Source organism: Blastocystis hominis, assembly GCF_000151665.1.
Source record: "Blastocystis hominis, Singapore isolate B (sub-type 7) whole genome shotgun sequence assembly, scaffold_8".
NCBI classification, from domain to species: domain Eukaryota; class Bigyra; order Opalinata; family Blastocystidae; genus Blastocystis; species Blastocystis hominis.
In genome coordinates, this window is record NW_013171867.1 from 738558 (window position 1) to 757708 (window position 19151).

General features: G+C 46.7%; 4 protein-coding genes; 3 read left to right on the top strand and 1 right to left on the bottom strand.

Moving 5' to 3' along the window:
- Positions 1–2511: 2511 nt before the first annotated feature.
- GSBLH_T00004906001 (uncharacterized protein) lies at positions 2512–3417 on the top strand (the record flags this gene model as incomplete). XM_013043886.1 has 1 exon in its annotated part: positions 2512–3417. One exon carries the CDS (start codon positions 2512–2514, stop codon positions 3121–3123), a length of 612 nt encoding a protein of 203 aa, XP_012899340.1. The 3' UTR covers positions 3124–3417.
- A 2681-nt stretch (positions 3418–6098) lies between these two features.
- On the top strand, positions 6099–6500 carry GSBLH_T00004907001 (uncharacterized protein; the record flags this gene model as incomplete). Its single annotated transcript, XM_013043887.1, has 2 exons — positions 6099–6313; positions 6344–6500. The coding sequence occupies 2 exons, from the start codon at positions 6099–6101 to the stop codon at positions 6498–6500; spliced, it is 372 nt and encodes a 123-aa protein (XP_012899341.1).
- Positions 6501–7819: 1319 nt separating this feature from the next.
- On the top strand, positions 7820–10580 carry GSBLH_T00004908001 (uncharacterized protein; the record flags this gene model as incomplete). Its single annotated transcript, XM_013043888.1, has 7 exons — positions 7820–8293; positions 8323–8492; positions 8522–9218; positions 9249–9611; positions 9641–9961; positions 9996–10416; positions 10453–10580. 7 exons carry the CDS (start codon positions 7820–7822, stop codon positions 10578–10580), a joined length of 2574 nt encoding a protein of 857 aa, XP_012899342.1.
- A 467-nt stretch (positions 10581–11047) lies between these two features.
- On the bottom strand, positions 11048–12380 carry GSBLH_T00004909001 (uncharacterized protein; the record flags this gene model as incomplete). XM_013043889.1 has 3 exons in its annotated part: positions 11048–11259; positions 11298–12218; positions 12248–12380. The coding sequence occupies 3 exons, from the start codon at positions 12378–12380 to the stop codon at positions 11207–11209; spliced, it is 1107 nt and encodes a 368-aa protein (XP_012899343.1). The 3' UTR covers positions 11048–11206.
- Positions 12381–19151: the final 6771 nt, after the last annotated feature.

A 19151-nucleotide genomic window follows, 5' to 3' on the forward strand; every position in this document is an offset into this window, starting at 1 on the left:
GATCATTTCGATATCGTAGGCTCCTCTGGGTATTAACACCTCGTGTGGAGATGTCCCCGCATCGATTAATATCACTTGATCGGATGGTACGTTGTGCAACACGAAATCGGTATAGAGTGACACAGACGAGATGGAACATCGATCGAATGACAGAGGATTGTCCAGCTTCACTTCCTTCTTCGTAGTATTATCGAACACTTCCATCATACTCAACTGGTTCATCGGTAGAATTGAGGAAGGCACTTGATCGTACACATCTTCTCTTGTCAACTGGAGTTCGAATTCGCCGTTCAATCGCATGATATTACCATCCATATCGCGGAACAGGAACATCAATCGGTCAAATCGGGTTATCATCGGAATGCAGATGTCTTCTATGGTGCGGAGATAATTAACCTCGGGATCGGCAATGATCATTGTGGTGAGCAGGTTGTTGTTCTGATTGGCAATCTTCAGATCGGAGGAACGCACAATCGATGAGTACACTTGGATCACTTGACGATTTCGCGTGATATCAATCACGTTCGATCCATAGAACGAAGCGGGTAGAATGATCGTTCGTCCTTCCAAACCAAGGATTTCTCGAATATCCGGAGCATTGGTGAAGTCAATGATGTGTGGACTGGATATAAATACACCCAAAACTCGAAGCCTTCGTAGATATCGAGAACATAGTATCGGTCATGGTGTTGAGGATGGCAATGATTTGACCGATCATGTAGTATCCAGGAGGAATCGTTAGCTCCTCGTCATTCGATATTGTGACCACATTCGTAGAATTCACATTGTTGAACATGACTTGATTGGGTGTGAACAGGACAGTCATAGAAGTGATGTAGAGTTTCCGATACTTGTACGAGTTGATCCATTCGAACGTGCCTTTACTAGGTGAGCCTTAAATGAGCACGGAGTAGTGTATGGTTTGTCTCTCTTTACCATAGTAGTTGGTAATTGGCGTGGCTTTGCGCAGAAATTTGATCCTTGCCGACGTGTGGTGTCATGATTAGCCCGGATTCCATGGGAAAGAATGGCATAAAAGCATATTATTACTGCCGACAAATGGTCTATAGTTTTTATGGTAATTTTGGCGCGAAAAAGGCGGTCATGTTTATTCGCGTAATACGCTCCAATTATTAACTACTTTATTATTACTATAAATGCTCGTTTCTCAAAGTAATGAAACCTATAGCATTCAAATAGTAGGCATAGAGAAGAAACATGAACACTCTTTTTTTACCAGTTATAGACGTAGTGATTGTGACAGCAATAAGCTCATTTCTTGAACTGCGACAGCCATTTTCTATTTTTATTCTGTGTTTTCATGATCTTACAGAATACAGATATCATTTCTGATCATTGTGGAATAGACAAGGAGAATTACGACCATTTATACTATCTACACCACGATTCTATTAAACTTATAAATACTCTAAAGATCGTAGTATCATTGCAATAAGTTATGATTGCCATTCTGTTTTTCTTTCATGTTTGCTTTGTTCTGATTTGCTCCACCTTCATTTCAATCGATGATTTGAATTCTTAATAGTTCTATTCATAATAGATATTGGAGGAAAGCAAAAATGAAATCGTGAATTCAAAGCTAACAAAGAATCATTCCCACCAGAGTAAACAAAGATTGATTGTATCCGCTAATGATTTGCAGAAGGATTACATTTAGATTACTACGAGATACTAAAGGTTTTGGTTACTTTCAGTGGAGTTAGACCTTGTACTGGTGATATCAGTAGTAATGCTATTTCACCATTATATCTCCTTATTGTTGTGTGGTATATTTGAGCAATAGTTCCTTATTCTATGAAGTAGATATTGGCAAGTATGGACTTGTAATATATGACCAAATAAGTATTTGTCAATACATAATTAGTAACCAACAGTGGATATCCACACTGGACACTACTTAATGCACATTTCCACTGTATTAATACTACACTCATTTCAGCATATTTCAATGTCCAAATTTTCCATTTCATACCACGAATAGATAGCACATTCTAGCTATATGTCTAGTCTCTGTTCACATATCATCACCCATTATTGGAGTATTCACTATTTCGTTCACAATTCCACTTGATATCGCTCATTAGGGTAATTCAATGCACTTACTGTTTCTTTCATCAATAATACTTGTGAATTATAAGTTGCAGGGAGAATGACCTCAACTTCTTAAAAGAAATACTACACAAGAATGAAATTGTTTCATTTAGATCTCATCACGACATTTAAAACAACAGAAAACGAACTATTCCTCCATTCTTCTTCAGCTACAAAGTATCCGATTCTGTGTGGCTACTCTATTCTACTATTCATTCTATTTTCGGTTTTCAACATAGTCATTCATAAACTATTCGATTGTTGTATATTCAGAATCCTTGAGAAAAGAAGGGAGTTTCATTCATTTGTTCCCAACCTTTTCTTTGTACAAAAATGAGCCATCTTTCTACATTAATATTCAGTATTTATTTATTTATTTATATTTACCCAAGTTAAGAAATGCCCGTCACGATTCGTCAAACTGCTCCCAACTTTTGTTTGAATGGAGCTCAAGGAACTGAAACAATTTCCAATATTTCGCTTGATAACTACAAGGGAAAGTGGGTAATTCTGTTGTTCTATCCCATGGATTGGACTTTCGTTTGTCCCACCGAAATATTTGCTTATAATGATGCTGCTGACAAGTTGGCTGCAGTGAACACTGTGGTGCTTGGAATTTCTGGAGATTCTCCTTATACTCATTTGAGTTGGTTGAAGGCATCCCGTTCTGAGGGTGGACTGGGTGGTCTTATCAATATTCCGTTGCTTTCGGATGTGACTCGTGAGACGATGAAGAACTATGGAGTATACAATGAAGATAAATCGGGTTTGGATTATGCTCAAGCTTTCCGAGGATTGTTCTTGATCGATCCGAATCAGAAAATCCGTCATATTTATATAAATGATAATGGAGTTGGTCGTAGTGTGGATGAAACGATCCGTGTGATCAAGGGACTTCAGTTCAGTGATGTACACGGAGAAGTCTGTCCTGCGAACTGGCACGAAGGTGATAAAACTTTCGTTCCTAACAATGCAGGAATCTCGAAGTTCTTGGTGAATTTGAAGAAGTAAATACTAAATGTGTAGAATGTTTGCATTTTTGTTTGTTTGAAAACACACACAAATACTATTTGTTCTGGATTCCAGTTGATACAGAATCAGAAATGTAACTCAAAATATGTGAGTGAATGAGTGATGATAAGAATGTGATATTTAAATAGGTAATTGAATAATAATAAAATGAGAACGGCCATATCTGATGGAAAGCGCCCTAACCCGTCCGATCTAGGAAGCTAAGTCATCACGAGTCGAGTTAGTACCAGTGTGGGTGACTCGCTGAGAAGTCTCGATGCTGTTCTTTTATTCAACTATTCTATTCACTTTTGTTCCATTCTATTTTTCACTTTTCCATTATTATATTGTATTCCGCTCTACTTTACACTTTCAATGGTTTTGTTAAATTAACTTATTCGATCTATTCGCTCACTCACTCTGTCGTGTACACCCTTTCTTTTCCTTTCACACTTTCTGAGTTCAACAAACACTTCAAAGAGCAAAATCGAGTTTCGTCAGTTTCGTCTCATTCTCATCTAATGCGACCATTCCTATAAACTCCAACGATCGCACCGAACACCAAAATCGTGCCTCCACCACTTCTCTATCCGCCTTCTTATCCTCTTTCAAGAACACTCCAAAAAACGCCTTCTTCGCGTCTTCCACCAACACGCTTTTCGGCCAATCCTTAAACAGTCCATACAAGATGCCCAAATCGTCCTGGCTGCTTTGAATCGGACGCGAAAACGTATTCGAAGCCTTGTCAGTCTGAGTATTCGCCTTGTTGGACCCATTGGACCCATCAAAATTGCAGCAAGAACAAGGGAAATACGATTCTGGATACAGCAAACCTTCAACAACCTGCTTTCGATTCGATAAATGAAGTTCGCTGCGTGTAGGAGGCGAGTCGACATGCAAAAACGAATTCTCGGGGAAACTCAGTGCGACCAATGCCTCCAAAATACAGAAAAAGGAGGTTTTTTCGGAGGGTTTGATGCGAAGCGAACTTTCCCGCTGTTTCTACGTTCAACTCATCGAATTCGAGCCACTTTAAAATGAGCACGAAGCTCGTGATACGACGAAACCGCTTCGAGGGCTTTCTTTTCCTGTTTTTTTTCGATGGGCGGCTCGGGAGCTTTGTGCAAATGTTCTCGAATGGATTGAAGCTGCGCTTTTAAAGGTTCGATTGTGGGGTGTAACGCGATTTTACAGTCCTATACACACAATGAAACCAAAAGGAAAAATGGGAACATCGAGAAGAGCTTCAAGGTGGTCAAGAATTCGATCGAAGAATGAAGCGTCCTGCACGGATTGAAACGACGAAACGACGCGTTTGTGCGTTTCGCTGGACGAAAATCGACGTGGGGAAGAAAACAAAGTATAACTGGAATGTGAATTGGAGGAAACGTGGAAACATTTCGCGATAACTGTAATGACCGACCAACGATTCTAGTAGATTCGAATAGAATTCGACGAGTTTCGGCTGGAATTCCCAGAGAAAAAGCAGCTTATCGATGAATCTGGCGAGTTTTGTTTCGTCGTATTTAACAACGCGGCTTTTTGGAATTTGGAATTCTTTGATGGAGGGAATGTCGTTTCCCTCCAGTCCTTTCAACACGTTCATCGACTGGATGTATTTCAGGTGATCGGAGAGAAAGGATTTTCGTTTGGCTGCGGATCTGGAACATGAACATCGAAAGAACCGCGGTTTACACGGCAGAATTCGCTGGAATGTGCCGAAGATCGTATCGCTGCTTCTCCTTCTCGATTTTCTATCGAATAACAATCGAACTCGAATCGAACGGGGCGTTTCGAAGAAGGTTCGGAGGGATTGGAGTCTTCCTGGGTTTGCAACTGTCTCTGAATGATCAATGCACAGAGAGACGAAGCGGATTGGTAGGAAAAGAACCGCCAAATAGCGAATTTGATGGATTTGATCCACGACCAAATCTATTCATCAATTCAATCGTGAAGGAACAACAGAGAAATCGTAGTTGATGAGGGTAGCGTTGATTTGGGAGAGAAAGGTGGATGGGAAAAAGAGTGGAAGTGCATTTCCGATTATGAGTTTTGTGAATAAGTTGTTGAGTAGCTACTTTTTACAGCAAAACAAACAATCGAAACTTGTAGAGAGCTCGGAAACAGCAGCGGCTGGATCAGCGAGTTCGCTGTGATCGAGCGCTGGAGCAGGTTTCCGAACTCTTCGGGGAAACAGGACCATTCCACCAACGCGATTACTTCAAAAGCGAGGTGTTGCTACATGCCATCATCACACCTTGCGTACTCTGCAATATAAGCAATAATCGATGATTTGTTTAATGTTTTCCTGCTTTTGGAGATCTGATTGGTAGAGATACACAACTAGCTTCGACGTTCCGCTTTGTTTCATGTGCTCTATTTTCTCACGAAGTACACTGCTCCCAGTCAGCTCGTTCACCTCAATAAAATCGAAACCAAGGCTTTCATGACAATAGGGAGACAGAGTGAAAATGTCCTCCTGCACATGTTTATAAGTCGAAGAGTCCAATAGCAATAAAGATATCGGTAAAACACGGCTGTTGCTATAATTTCTACAAATAAGCTCGCTGCAGCACATTTGTACAATGTAACAGAACGGAGGAAAGTTTTTATCAAAAACACACATTTGCCAGTTGTATGATTCAGCTCTTCAGTCACCAGCGAATCAATGCGGTCGACACAATATCGATATAAACAACAACGCAATTTATACAAGGGATCTCTTTCTCCACCTATCTTACTGTCGAGAATGTAATCCTCTCTTGAGTTTTCAAAGGAAGCAGAGAAATCGACAGTAAACTTGTCTGGATAAGGGCACGATGTCTCTTCATCAATACTGGCATCGACCCAATAACAGGAGGAGCTCACTGCGTTGGCCTCTCTGCTTTTCATCAAGAAAATATGACTTTTGATAAACCACATGCTGTAAATGATGGGATCCCGTTTTTTGGTATTGTTTTTCTTTTTCGAGGTTTATGCCATCTGTACGTTTGCTCAGTAGCTTTAAAGCGCATGAGGGAGTAGCGTGGTACGTTTCTTGGAGTCCAGACGGTAACGAGTTGCTAACGTGCAGTTCGGACCGTTCGGTCAAACTGTGGGGTCGGATGGGAGATTCTTGGGCAGTGATCGAAACGATGGATGGGATTCACAAAAAGACGATTCGATCGTGTGAAATGTCTCCAGATGGCAAGTACGATCCTGTTTCCTTGTTTGATTGTAGTTACATTGCGGCGGCGAGTTTTGACAGCAATATTAGCGTATATCACAAAACAGACGGTGAGTGGACATTCTTCACGATGCTGGAAGGCCATGTAAACGAAGTGAAGAATGTGTGCTGGAGCCATGACAGCCAGCTCCTTGCAAGCACGTCCAGGTAGTTTCTAGCTGCTTTCTCTTTGTAATCGTTCAGAGACCGTAATATCATTGTGTGGGGAATGGACCATGAAGAAGAGGAAATGGATTGCGTCAGTGTTCTTTCAGGTCATGTCCAGGACGTGAAGTTCGTACGGTTTAATCCACGCAACAACAATCTCTACAGCTGCAGCTACGACGACACTGTCAAAGTGTGGCTTTACGATGGCGAAGACTATTCCAACATTAACACATTACGAGCGCACGATGGAACGGTGTGGGGCTTAGCATTTAAACGCACGCAAAACGAGGAAATAAGCGAGCAGAAGACGGAAGAAGAGCCGACGAGACAGATCATTAGTGGAGTGGGTCTCGACGAGGACGACGGAATGGATGAAATCGAAGTTTCGGACGATACTCAAATCGAATCCGAATTCATTTCTTGCGGAATGAACGGAAAGGTGATCTATTGGAATGAAGTGCAAGGTAGGCTTGAAACTCATTTTCTATGAAGACAACATCGGTAATAGCACAGAAACGCACAAGTTTTTGCTGAACGGAGGAGACAACGCCGATCCATTTTATTCGATCGATTGGAATGAGGTCGGCGTGCTGGTCGCCGGGGGAGATAACGAAATGCACTTTTTGACGGAAGCTGCGAAGGGAGATTTTATAGACGAGCTGCATGTTCGACTGCATGATTGCGATGTGAACTGCATTCGCTGGAACCCGGTTTTCACAAACCAGTTCGCTACGTGTGATGATGAGGGTGTTGTAAAGGTCTGGGAGTTGGTCATTTCCTCTGTTTGATTGAAACAACAAGTTTTGGAATTCCAGAAATCGGGGCGATTCAAGGGTTGTTGCTTTTGCAGAATTATCCTCTTTTCTAAAGGAGAATTGTAGATTTGGTAGTGAGAACAAGTGATAGTGTAGAAGATGAGCTGCTTTAGGATCTTGGTGTGTGCTCTTCTAATCTCAGCTGTTCTGAGCGTGGACGAGAACAAATTCAAGAAGTGCGCCCAGTCTGGATTTTGTGCGAGACACCGTGCAAAACCTATGAAACTTGCCGTAAACCTTCTATTTCGTTTCTTTTTTTGTAGTACACTGTGAACCCTGAGTCTGTGAAAATGGTAGACAACAAGCTGCTGGCGACTTTGGTTCCATCCAGAGAACAGACGACAGACTTGGACTTGGTGGCTACGATTCTTCCCAACGATCTCATTCGTATCCATATTTCTGAGCAGAATCCTCTGAATGGCCGTCGTCGTTTTGAGGCAACGGATGTTTTGATTCCTGGTAATATTGATTCTTTCCTCCTCACACAGAATATTCGCAAGAGCAATCGATGGTGGTCTCGATCCAAGATGCCGATCATGTGGTCTTCGAGTCCCCCAACAAGCACGTTCGCTGCGAAATCACTTACAACCCGCTTCACATTTCTTTCTACATCGATTCCGTCTTGAAGCTCACTCTCAACGACAAAAACCTCTTCTACTTTGAAGTCACCCGCCAAAAACCCACTGCCGCCAACCCCTCCGCTGCCTCCGTTTCCACCCAGCCGACCCCTTCTCCCAAAGAAACCAAGGAGATCGTCGACTACACCGAGGCCGGAAAGGCTATTTACGCCGATGGCACGATCGAAGGCCAAACCGAGGAAACCGTGGAAACCGTGGAAACCGTGGAAACCACCATGGAGGTGACCGTCGATAACGCCCCCGAAAGCCCCGAATCCCCCGCGGAATCGGAGAAGGAGGACGAAACGGGCGCGTGGGAGGAATATTTTGGCGGGAAAACCGACTCCAAGCCCTTCGGCCCGCAGGTAGGTTTCCCCGGTTTCCCCAATTCTAGTCGGTGGGCGTGGACATGACGTTCTACTCGACGGTGGCGCTCTACGGCCTCCCCGAGCACAGCTGTTCCCCGCGGTTACAGTCGACGCGCGAGGGCGGCGCGTTCTCGGATCCGTACCGTCTCTTCAACCTGGACGTGTTCGAATACGAGACACACCGCAACACGGCGCTGTTTGCCTGGTTAATGCGTTCGATCGTAGATACGGGAGCGTTCCGTTCGTGGCGGCGCTGGGCGCGTCGTCGTCGATCGGCGTGCTGTGGCTGAACCCCACGGACACGTTCGTGGACGTGTACCCGCTGGAGAACGCGCAGCAGTCGCTGCAGTGGATCTCCGAGGCGGGCGTGGTCGACCTGTTCGTCCTGCCGGGCGCGTCGCTAGCGGCGGTGTATGAGCAGTACGCGGCGCTGACGTCGTTCCCGTCCCTGCCGCCGTTCTTCGCGCTGGGGTACCACCAGTCGCGGTGGAACTATCTGGACGAGCAGGACGTGGAGGAGGTGGCGCGGCGCTTCGAGGAGCTGGACTTCCCGTTCGACGTGGTGTGGCTGGACATCGAGCACACCGTCGGGAAGAAGTACTTCACCTGGGACAAGCAGAACTTCCCCGACCCCGCGCGGATGGTCCGCAATCTCGCCAAGCACGGGCACAAGCTCGTGACCGTCGTCGATCCCCACGTCAAGAAGGAGAAGGGCTATCGAATCAACGACGAGCTCCTCGCCAAGGACTGGTTCATCAAGACCAGCACCGGCGCCGTCTACGACGGATGGTGCTGGCCCGGCTCCAGCAACTACCCCGACTACACCGATCCCCGCGTTCGCCAGTGGTGGGGCGACCAGTTCCTCCCGCAGAACTACGAGGGATCGCTCGACTCGCTCTACACCTGGAACGACATGAACGAGGTTGCCGCGGTTCCTCGCTCTGAAGGATAGCCTTCCGTGTTCGACAGCCCCGAAGTCACGATGCCCCGCGATTGCGTCAATCTCGCCGGCCAGGAACACCGCGAATGGCACAACATGTCAAAAAAGCCCCGATTTCTGACACATAGATACGGCTATTACTACCATAACGCGTGTATCGAAGGCCAGAAGCGCCGTTCTCCGCATCAACGCCCCTTCGTTCTCTCTCGCTCCTTCTTCGTTGGCTCGCAGCGCAACAGCGCGATTTGGACCGGCGACAACATGGCCAATTGGGACCATTTGGCCGCCGTGGTCCCCATGCTGCTCGGCCTCAGCATGGGCGGCATTCCCTTCACCGGCTCCGACGTCCCGGGCTTCTTCAAAGACCCCTCCGAGGTTCCTCGTTTCCACGCTCTGCAATCTAGGAATTGGCGATTCGCTGGTACCAGCTCGGCGCCTGGATGCCCTTCTTCCGCGCCCACGCCCACATCGACACCAAGCGTCGCGAGCCCTGGACCTTCTCCGCCCCTACTCTCTCTCTTCTGCGCCAGGCCGTCCTCGACCGCTACTCCTGGCTGCCCTACCTCTACACCACCGCCTGGCAGGCGCACCGCTTCGGCGCGCCGATGCTTCGCCCGCTCGTCTGGTCCTTCGCTCACGACGCGGCCGCGCGGGACGAAGAGACCGCCTTCCTCGCGGGAGACGCCGTCTTCGTCGCGCCCGTCGTCCAGGAGAACGCGCGGACCGTCAAGTAGGGCTCTTCCCCGCGGTTCACGGTAGCGTGTACGTGCCGCAAGGCGATTGGCTGAGCGTGTTCGACGGTTCTCTGATTCGCGGAGGCGGTATCCCGCGGGGAGGAGGTGTGATGTAGCGAGGCAGTGGATCGAGGCGCCGCTGGAACACATCGTGGTGCTGCAGAGGGCGGGAAGCGTAGTCCCGCGGCAAATGCGAGTGCGTCGGAGCGCAGATTCGATGCGATTCGACCCGTTTTCGTACTTTGTGGTGAGCGATGAGAGCGGAAAGGCGAGCGGATGGGTGTATCATGATGAACGGGATGGATGGGGTTTCGAATCGAAGCGTTTCGCGTGGATGAAAGTGGAAATGGAGAATGGCGTGATTCGGTCGGTGCGAGTGGAGGGAAGCTTTGAGGATGTGAACGAGGTGGAGAGGATTGTGGTGAGAACGGAGTTGAATCCGAAGGGTAGGCGGAGGAGGAGAGGAGAGTGATTTCATGTAGTGATCCGGGTGAGAGAGAATGGAACCGTGCGAAACGTGGAGTTTGTGAGAGATGAGGAGAAGAAGCTGATTACGATCCGCAAGCCCTTGGTGAAGGTTACTGGAGAGTGGGAGATTGAGATGAATTAAGAGTGATTGTTTGTTTTTATATAAATGGATGGGAGGGAGATGGGAGTGTGTATGCAAGGAAATAGGAAGGATGGAAGGCATTTGACGAAGGGGGAGAATAATTGGCTTTTTTTGGAAGTAGAAAAGGAAAAGAGGATGTGGAATTGAATGTTTTGGAATATGGGAAACATGATGAGTTATGATTGTTGAGGAAACGATGGTTATGGCCTTTACTTCCCTTCCCTCACCAAAAATGACTCCATTCTTACCTTCAACCCTCTTCTTTATAATAGCATTCTCACAACTCTTTGAAACAAACACTCCAAATCGATCGACCCAAGTCATTCATTTCATACTCCAATTCATCCGGCTCCGGCCTCATCCTCACTCCCTCATACCACTTATCTCTCCACATCTTCACATCCTTCGCCATGTCCACCATCTCCCTCGTCAACTCCTTCCAGCAATGATTCAGCAGCGCCGAACTCGTTCCCAAATGCTTCTCCATTCGCCTCCGCAGCTTCCGCAGCGGCTTCTTCACATTTCCCAGCGACGCGTTCTTCGCGAACGCCTGCTTCGTCACCAAGAACGACAGCTGCTCCTCCGATTCCGCCGTGACATGCTGCTTCGTGGAATCGTAGAACTCCTTAAACCGCGCGAATTGATACCGAATTTGTTCGTCCAAATACTTCGATTCCGCCTACTCATCAGCCCCCAAAACCCCGCCAAAATCCCCACTTCTTCGTACGCCGCTCGCCACGCCTGCACTTCGCCGCTCAGCGCGTCGATGATGCGAAGTTCCATCGTGGATTCCAAAAATTGGAGGTTTTCCGTCAAGATCAGATTGGTGTATTTCGGACCCATTCCCGCGATTTCCTCCACCTTGGCGCGCACTGCCTTCCCCATTTCCACCAAGAGAGCGAGGGGATCGCATGCGGCCTCCCCCGCGGGGGGTTTTCCCGCGGGATTGGGGATGGTCTGGTTCAATTGGCTGTGGATTTCGCGCATTCGGTTGTTCATCGGCCCGCTTTTGTCCAGCGCTTGCTTCAAGCGGCCCGTTACCACTGTACGCAGTTTCTCCGATTCCACGATCCGGTCCGCCACGCACGGCAGAATCTTGACGGGCCGCAGCACGCCGCAGTACCGCGGTTCTACGTTGGTTTCTTGGATGTGCCGGTTGATTTCGCGCGCGAAGGCGACCCATTTGGCCTCGATTTCCTGCTTCTCGGAGAGACACAATCGGAACAACACGCTGTTCCGCATCAAGATTCCGCCGTGCTGCATGGCGAGCTCCAATAAATCGATCTGCGATTGAAACAAGAACGGACTTTGGTTCTCGTTTTCGATGAATGAATGCAAATTCACCGACACACACTTCAGAATTTGGTTCAGCGACGCGTCGATTCCACGTTTCTCCAATGTCTCTTTCGGCTTCCCCGCGGTTCCAAACACCTCCACGCACATCAATTCGATTCGCTCGCTCACCGGAAGCAGGTACGCCAAAAACCGCTCCAGTCCCACGGGAATCAAATATTGGCCCATTTCGTCCCCGCCGTCCCGGTAGAATTCCCGCGTTTCCTTCATCTCCTCGTTCCCCGACGCGATTCCCGCCAATCGCAACGCGTCCCATTCGCCCTTCTCGCTCGGCGGGAGTTTTTTCTACCTCGCACAATCAATGAAACGCCCACCAGCCGGCTCTGGATCTCCGAAACGGTTTTCTTCACCTCCTCCTCGTGGGGTTAAAGAACCGCGGGAATTTGAACAGGATATAAAACCGCGGGAAAGCGTGTCGATGATCGTCTGCTTGACATCTTCGCCCATGGCTTCGCTCTACCCTCGATTTCCCGCCAAAACGCAACGAATTCCGCGATTATCCGAAGCAGCGGAGCGACGCACGTGATCTGCCGGCACGCCTCGATAACCGCGGTTTTACCGAGTCTCTGAATCCAGCCCTTCAGCGACGAAACGGTCGTGTCGAAGAAACGCTTCGCGGTTTCCACGTTTTCGCTTTTTCGTTCGCGCACGGAAGCGAGCGAGCTGATTGGATAGTTCTACGCATTCCCGCGGGGATCCGATCCTACGCAGAGCGTCTGATTGGACGCCACGGAGATTCGTTGCAACTCGCTGGCGGCATTTTGGAGGCGAAGCAGAAAATTGGCGGGAGGCAGAGAGCGGAGCGTTTCGTCCAATCCCCCGTTCTGCACCTGGTTTCCCCACTTTTCACACTCCTCGAAATACTATTCCTCGTCCCGCGGTTCTACGCCTACTTTGCGCAGACTTCCCTCCACATCGTTCAGAATCCCCGCGGTTTCCGGGCTCAGCGTGACCATCGCGATGAGCGTCTACATCCCCAACATCCCCGCGGTTCTCACCTGCACGGTCTGCTGCAGTCTCCCGTGGTTCTCTCGCTGTTGCACGAGACTTTTGTTCTCCTGCGTGATGGCGCGCAATGCATGCGTCATCGCCCCCAACTTGGCGTTTCGCTTGTAGAGCCATTCTTCGAATTCGACGAGCTCGGTTCCAACCGAATTCGCGCTCTGCAGGATTCGGTTCACGGATTCGTTTCGACGCGTTTCCATCTCCAATAAATGGTCCAGAATCACGCGCTCCGAATTCTACAAATCACACACTATTAAACCGCGGGAACGTTCACTTGCGACGTGATGTCGGATTGGATCCCGTCCAGCGTCACCGCGGGAATTCGGTACTCGATTTCCTCCACCGTCGCGCGCAGCGCCGCTTCCAGCTGGGCGTTTCGCTCCTTGTACTGCGAGGTCACCGCGGTGGAGAGAGTGGAGAACTGGAGGTAATGGGGAAACGGGGAAACCAACGGCGCGCTCGCGTTGCTGGGAGGGGGAGGAATAGAGAAGACACATCGAATCGAGGTCGTTGAGCATCGAGAAGCGGTTCAGATCCTCCACGTCGATGTTCTTCAGCACGAGCGGAGCGTTCAAATACTGCGTAGACAGCTTGGAGAGCAGGTAGATGATCGCATTCGAAATGATCAAACGGAAGATGAGAGTACATGCATTACGCGGTTCTTCGCGCAAAACTCGATTCGCTTGTCGCTTAGCTGGAGCTCCAGGTGAAGAAGATGGATATCGGGGTTCGCGGAACCGTTTGGAGCGTCGATTTGACGGACTGAACGCACCTCGCCCAGAGTGCATCCTTTGAATAACGAGAACGAAAGACCTGTGTGAGTTTTGTTGCATTTCGAGGTGATCTATTCGAATCAAGCAGTTGGAATTGCACTCATACATCATACACGCGGAGAACGCCGGGATCGTCGTCACGCACTTTTTCGGCTGTAATGCACAGAAAATCCAAAAATATCTTTTTTGAAGTATCGAATACATTCAGTGGAATCATGGATTCTCGCATTCGAACCACGTCCACCAAAAACACAATCTGCGGCTTATTTATTTCTACTAAACTGATACTTCGCCGAGGATCTCGCTAGAACAAGCGTAAATTTCTTCATTTAGGGATTCGGACGATAATTCGTTGAGAAACAACAATTCGTCTCGAATCTCCACATTACTATATGGACTACATGATGATCCCAAACTCAAGCCAAAAGCTACTTAGACATGATCCAATATGTCCTAGATAATGAGAAATCCCAGATTTGAAGGAGCCGATCGGTTCCGAAACGTGGCGGAAAATAAGCGAATTCCCGTGAATTTGCTAACAACTCAAAATTCTTTCAAGCATAAAGACGAAATGGAATACTCGTGTGATGTTTGCATAGAAAAGGGTGGAAACAAGGGTGTAACAAGTTTTTACGCATTCCTTGTGTTTGATGGGGCGATATTATTGTTTGTAATTGGTGATACTGCCGAATTTACTATATCTGAATTGTAGTTACGTATGTAGTTTTGCTGTTTTGAAAATTGTGAATAAGATGAAGATAAAAGTATTTATTTTGAAAATTACGTACTATGTAAAAATGCTTTTTAAACTTAAACTCCAACAATGTCAATTGTGAGTAGAATGACCAGTACATTGTTATCAAAACACCATGCTTACGTTAATATCAATAATCATTATCGTAATTCCAGCGTCCTATTGCTGTAACTGTTGTTCATTCTAGTTCACTTGTTTCCACCACATCAACACATTCTATAAACAAGAAAGAAAATTAGTTCACCCATTGAATCCACTTTCCATATCTATCATATTTTCCTTACCTGTTATGATTCCAGTATTATTTTTTCTACTCACCCTCTTATCTAGATATTATACGAGAATCATACAGAGGAAGAAGCGAGCGAGTTTGCATATTCTCTCAACTTGCCTCCTTCTCTGATTAATTCACTCATAAACGCTTTACAGAGTGGAAAAGAATGTTCACTAGAAGTAGATTCACTCGAGGATTATTCAAATGGTGTATTAGTGGCTAGTTTCGATTATGGATAGACACTTTATATTGCAGACGAGGAAACCAAAATAGTGTTAAACAATAATCCTTTTAAAACAGAAGTGGCATCACCCGAGGTTTGCTTGACGCGGGAACCTTACTTGAGTTACGTATATCATGTGTTATATAGATTTTTTGTAGAATTGTGATTTGAATGGCGTGATTCAAGTAGCTTCAACGGAATTAAAGCGTTCCCTCTCCTCTTCTATGAATCCCTCGAATCCACCAAATGAATTAAATGCACATCCAAACTCCGATGATACTGAAATCGGAAGTCGAGAGCCGTCCCATTTTCTCGATTGTTTCTTATCCAATTCCATTGCTTCTTCCATCCTTTACAAGCACGCTTTTCATTATCTTATTTTAAACGACCACTCTTCTCTCGCCGAATCCTGCGAGGCAATCGCCCATTCCATCGAATCCGAAGAGGATTCTGCTTCCCTTTCCATCACGGATCAAATTCGACTTCAATTACTCGTCTTATCTCTCTGCACAGTCTCAGAAGACGGCTCGCTTTCCCTGCAGCCCTCTCTACTGGAGAGAGCAAATCCGTCGGATTGGATCTGGACAAAGCAAGAGCGAAGTGAGGTAATGAAACGGTTGAGATCGGCGAAGAAAAGGCGAAGTTCGGATGCCGATCCGAGCGAAAACGAGCAGCAAACCCACAAAGAGAATCAAAATGAAAGCGAAAACGTTTCGCAAGCGCAGCCGAGAGCGAAACGAAGCAAGCGATCCAAACAAACCGACGAAGATATGATTGTGGAGTATTCGATCACGTTGCCCACTGTCTCGCTGAAGTTTGCAGCCAATCTTCTGTCTCCCTTTTTGCAGTCGCGAATTGATTCGAACACGCAGCAAATCGATTCGTTCTTGGATCGAATGGACAAAGAAACGATTGAGTGATCATCGATTGGAGTGATGAAACGTAGATCGGAGCAGGTTCTGTCGCTGCATGCGGATTGCATCGTTCTAAAGCGAATTCTGGATAAATGTGTGGCTCATCACCAAGAAGAAATGGCGCAGATCGATGAGAAGACGCAGAAGGTTTCGAAAGACGACGCAGCCCTTTTGGAACAATTCAAATCCAAAGTGATGGAGAAACGAACGTCTCAATTGAATCAAATTGAAGAGTATCTTTCAAAACAAACAGTCTTTCTAAAGCGAGTATTTCCAGAACTATACAAGTAATCATTACCATACTAATCAATCAATCTTTGTGTTGTTTGCTTGTTTGTTTCACTGCGTTTTCTTTACAATTCCTTCAGCTTCTTTCTCGATTTCTGCGTCACAATCGCATAGGTTACCGCAAGAACAGTCCCTACGATCACAGAACGCGACAACACGCGCATATAATCAATCGGAGCCACCTTCAATTTGCAGCTCTCCACTTGGTATTGCTGCAATAATTCCCACATCCATCGAAGCTGCCCCAGCACCAAATTCGTCTTCTTCATCAATTCCTGATTCAGCTGGAAATCTTCCGAAGCTTCGATCTCCTTCAAAGAATCCAAGAACGAATCGTGCAGTTCCTGAATCACCTCCTGATGCATCTCCATCATCGGCAACGCATTCATCTTCTCAATCAACGAATCAAACTCATCGACAGCCACTTGCAAATGAATGATAAACTCGCTACGCTTCAGAATCGCGATGTGGAACTCGCTGTAGATCGTGTTGGCAGAGAAAATTCCGTCCACCGAGCCGATCGGCCGATGGATGCAATCCTCAATGAGAGGTTTGACGTTCGTGTGGACCTTCTCTCCGAAATAGAGCGCCAGCCGCGTGTTGGAGAGCATTTCGAAAACGCTTTCGAGGAGTGGCGACATGATGTTATGAAGGTTGTAATACATCGGGATTCCGTTCACGAAATACGGAGCGTTGATCGAAACTCGCTCGTTCTGCACCGCGAAAATAAAATTGTTCGCGCCGTCCGAATGAGAAACCACCTGCTTGCTCTTGTCCAAAAAGATCGGACGTTTCAACGAGTCAGTCATACAGAAAATGTAGATCTGAACGTCGTGGCTCGAGAGCGAATTCGAAGAACCCCGAAGAGCTTCGAAAAGAACCGAAGAGTTCAGATAGGTCTGCTGGATGGGGAACACAGACTTCTTATTGTTCAAGTGCGGAATAATCGCGGAACTGACCGATCGCAGGACAGCCGTCTGCAACCGCGGTTCTCTCTCGAGCTTAAACTCCTGGAAGGAGAAGTAAAACTCCTGGGAAGCGAGCTTCAGCTTCTCGACTTCGCTTCGAAAAATGGAAAAATCGAAATAGTTCTCGTCGACTGTGAAGATTCCCTCGAATTCCTCGCGGGTAAAATAATTGACCTGGAAGTGGATTTTTTTCTTGGGAACCGACGGCTCGAACACGCCTCGATGCAACGCTTCTTGCAAGTCGTGCTTCGTGTGGATGTGGGCGGCTGCGTTCGGATCAATGGCCAGCCGGTAAAGCTGCTGCGAATGATCGCAGCTGATGTGATGAAGATTTCGATGGAGATCCAACGGAGCTTTTTCAGAATTCGATTTCGAAGGGGATGAAACGCCAATTCCGGGTTGGAATTGAGATCCTGCTTTGGAATCAAAAGAAGGACTAGAACCGATTCGAGAGCTATAGGAAAAGTGGAAACTCGAATCAAACCTCGATTGGGAAGTGGAATGAAGATTGGAATTCGATTTGGAAGGGGATGACGAAGCTGAAGCTGAAGTCGAAGAAGAAATCGATTCGAAAGGAATGGGATATTCAAACGTAGAAAACGTGGAATCATCGGAAAGAAGATTCAAATTAGAATTGGAATTGGAGTTGGAATTAGAAGTAGAAGAAGAAGAAGAAGAAGAAGAAGAAGAAGTAGTAGAAGTAGAAATAGAAATGGAATTGGAAGCAAAATCGGAATTAGTATCGAAATCGGAATCGAAAGATGACAAAACGTACGGAGGAGTGACGAAGTGCGCGATAAAATCGCTGATTTCGCGCGAGAGGCGAATGATCACTTCCATCTCCCTTCCATTCCGCTCGTTAAACTTCAGCTTTCTCTCCTTATTTTCGTATTTGCGTTCCAATTCAATCAATGAAATGAGACACCGATATAAATCAGTGGTCGTCGACGAATCCATCGTCACAACCTTCTGAATTCGCTGGATTTCCGACAAATCATGTTCACATTCGCTTTGTTTCGATACACAAGACAAGGAAACAAAGTGCGAAACCCTCTTGACGTGGTCGATCAATGCGTCACTCAATCGATCATAACAAGAAAGAACGTCTTGATAATCATTCGCCCACACAAAACTCGACTTCGTTCTCATATTCGAATCATCGTGAATCGATCCCCATTCAAAGGGACCCGCACTCACATCAATAAACAAGAATTGCTTGATCAAAATGTAATCACTCACAACAAACGTTCCTTCCACCAAATTGACCAGGTCATCATTCATCATAAAATCATTATTCAACAGTTGTTTCATCATCAACAGAATTCGCATTTGCTCCTTTTTATCGTACGAATCCCGCAATAATTCCAAATTGTGACGAACCCGGTCCTGCGAAGAACGATACATTCCCCGCGGATCCTGCTCCAATAGCTGCAAATACTTGGAATGTGCCCACAAAAAGGACATTTCTCTCCAATCCAACACGCAATAATTCTCCGTAAAAGTCGTGGAGAAATCGGGAACTCCAGAAATCGGGTGTTCCTCCACTCCGTGCAATCCTCCTCCCATCTGCACTCCCTCTTCCTCGGGAGTTTCCATGTATCGGTCGTTGGAAGTGATGGGTTCGGTTAAGGGAAAGATGAATTCTCCGATAGCAAACTCGGAGTTTTCTCTGAAGATTTCGTCGATCATTTTTTGCTGCTCGTTGTAGGAAAACTCGGTGGAGAAGCCATACCGACCTTCTAGTTTCAATTGGCTATTCATGACCACAATGATGAGGTCATTGCTGTTCGGGACGGGCATATTCGAGTTTGAGTGGATGTAGGAAAAGAGATCGCGGAACTCGTTGAGGAGATCGTATGGATTGATGACCTTGACGTTGACGAGATTGATGTCGATGTCTCGAATCGATGATTTCATAAATTGAGAAAGGTAGATTTGAACCATGGGATGAACGTCGATAAAGTGGTAGTGGATCTTGTATCGAACATGACTCTCCTCCCTTTCTCGAATGGTGTTTTT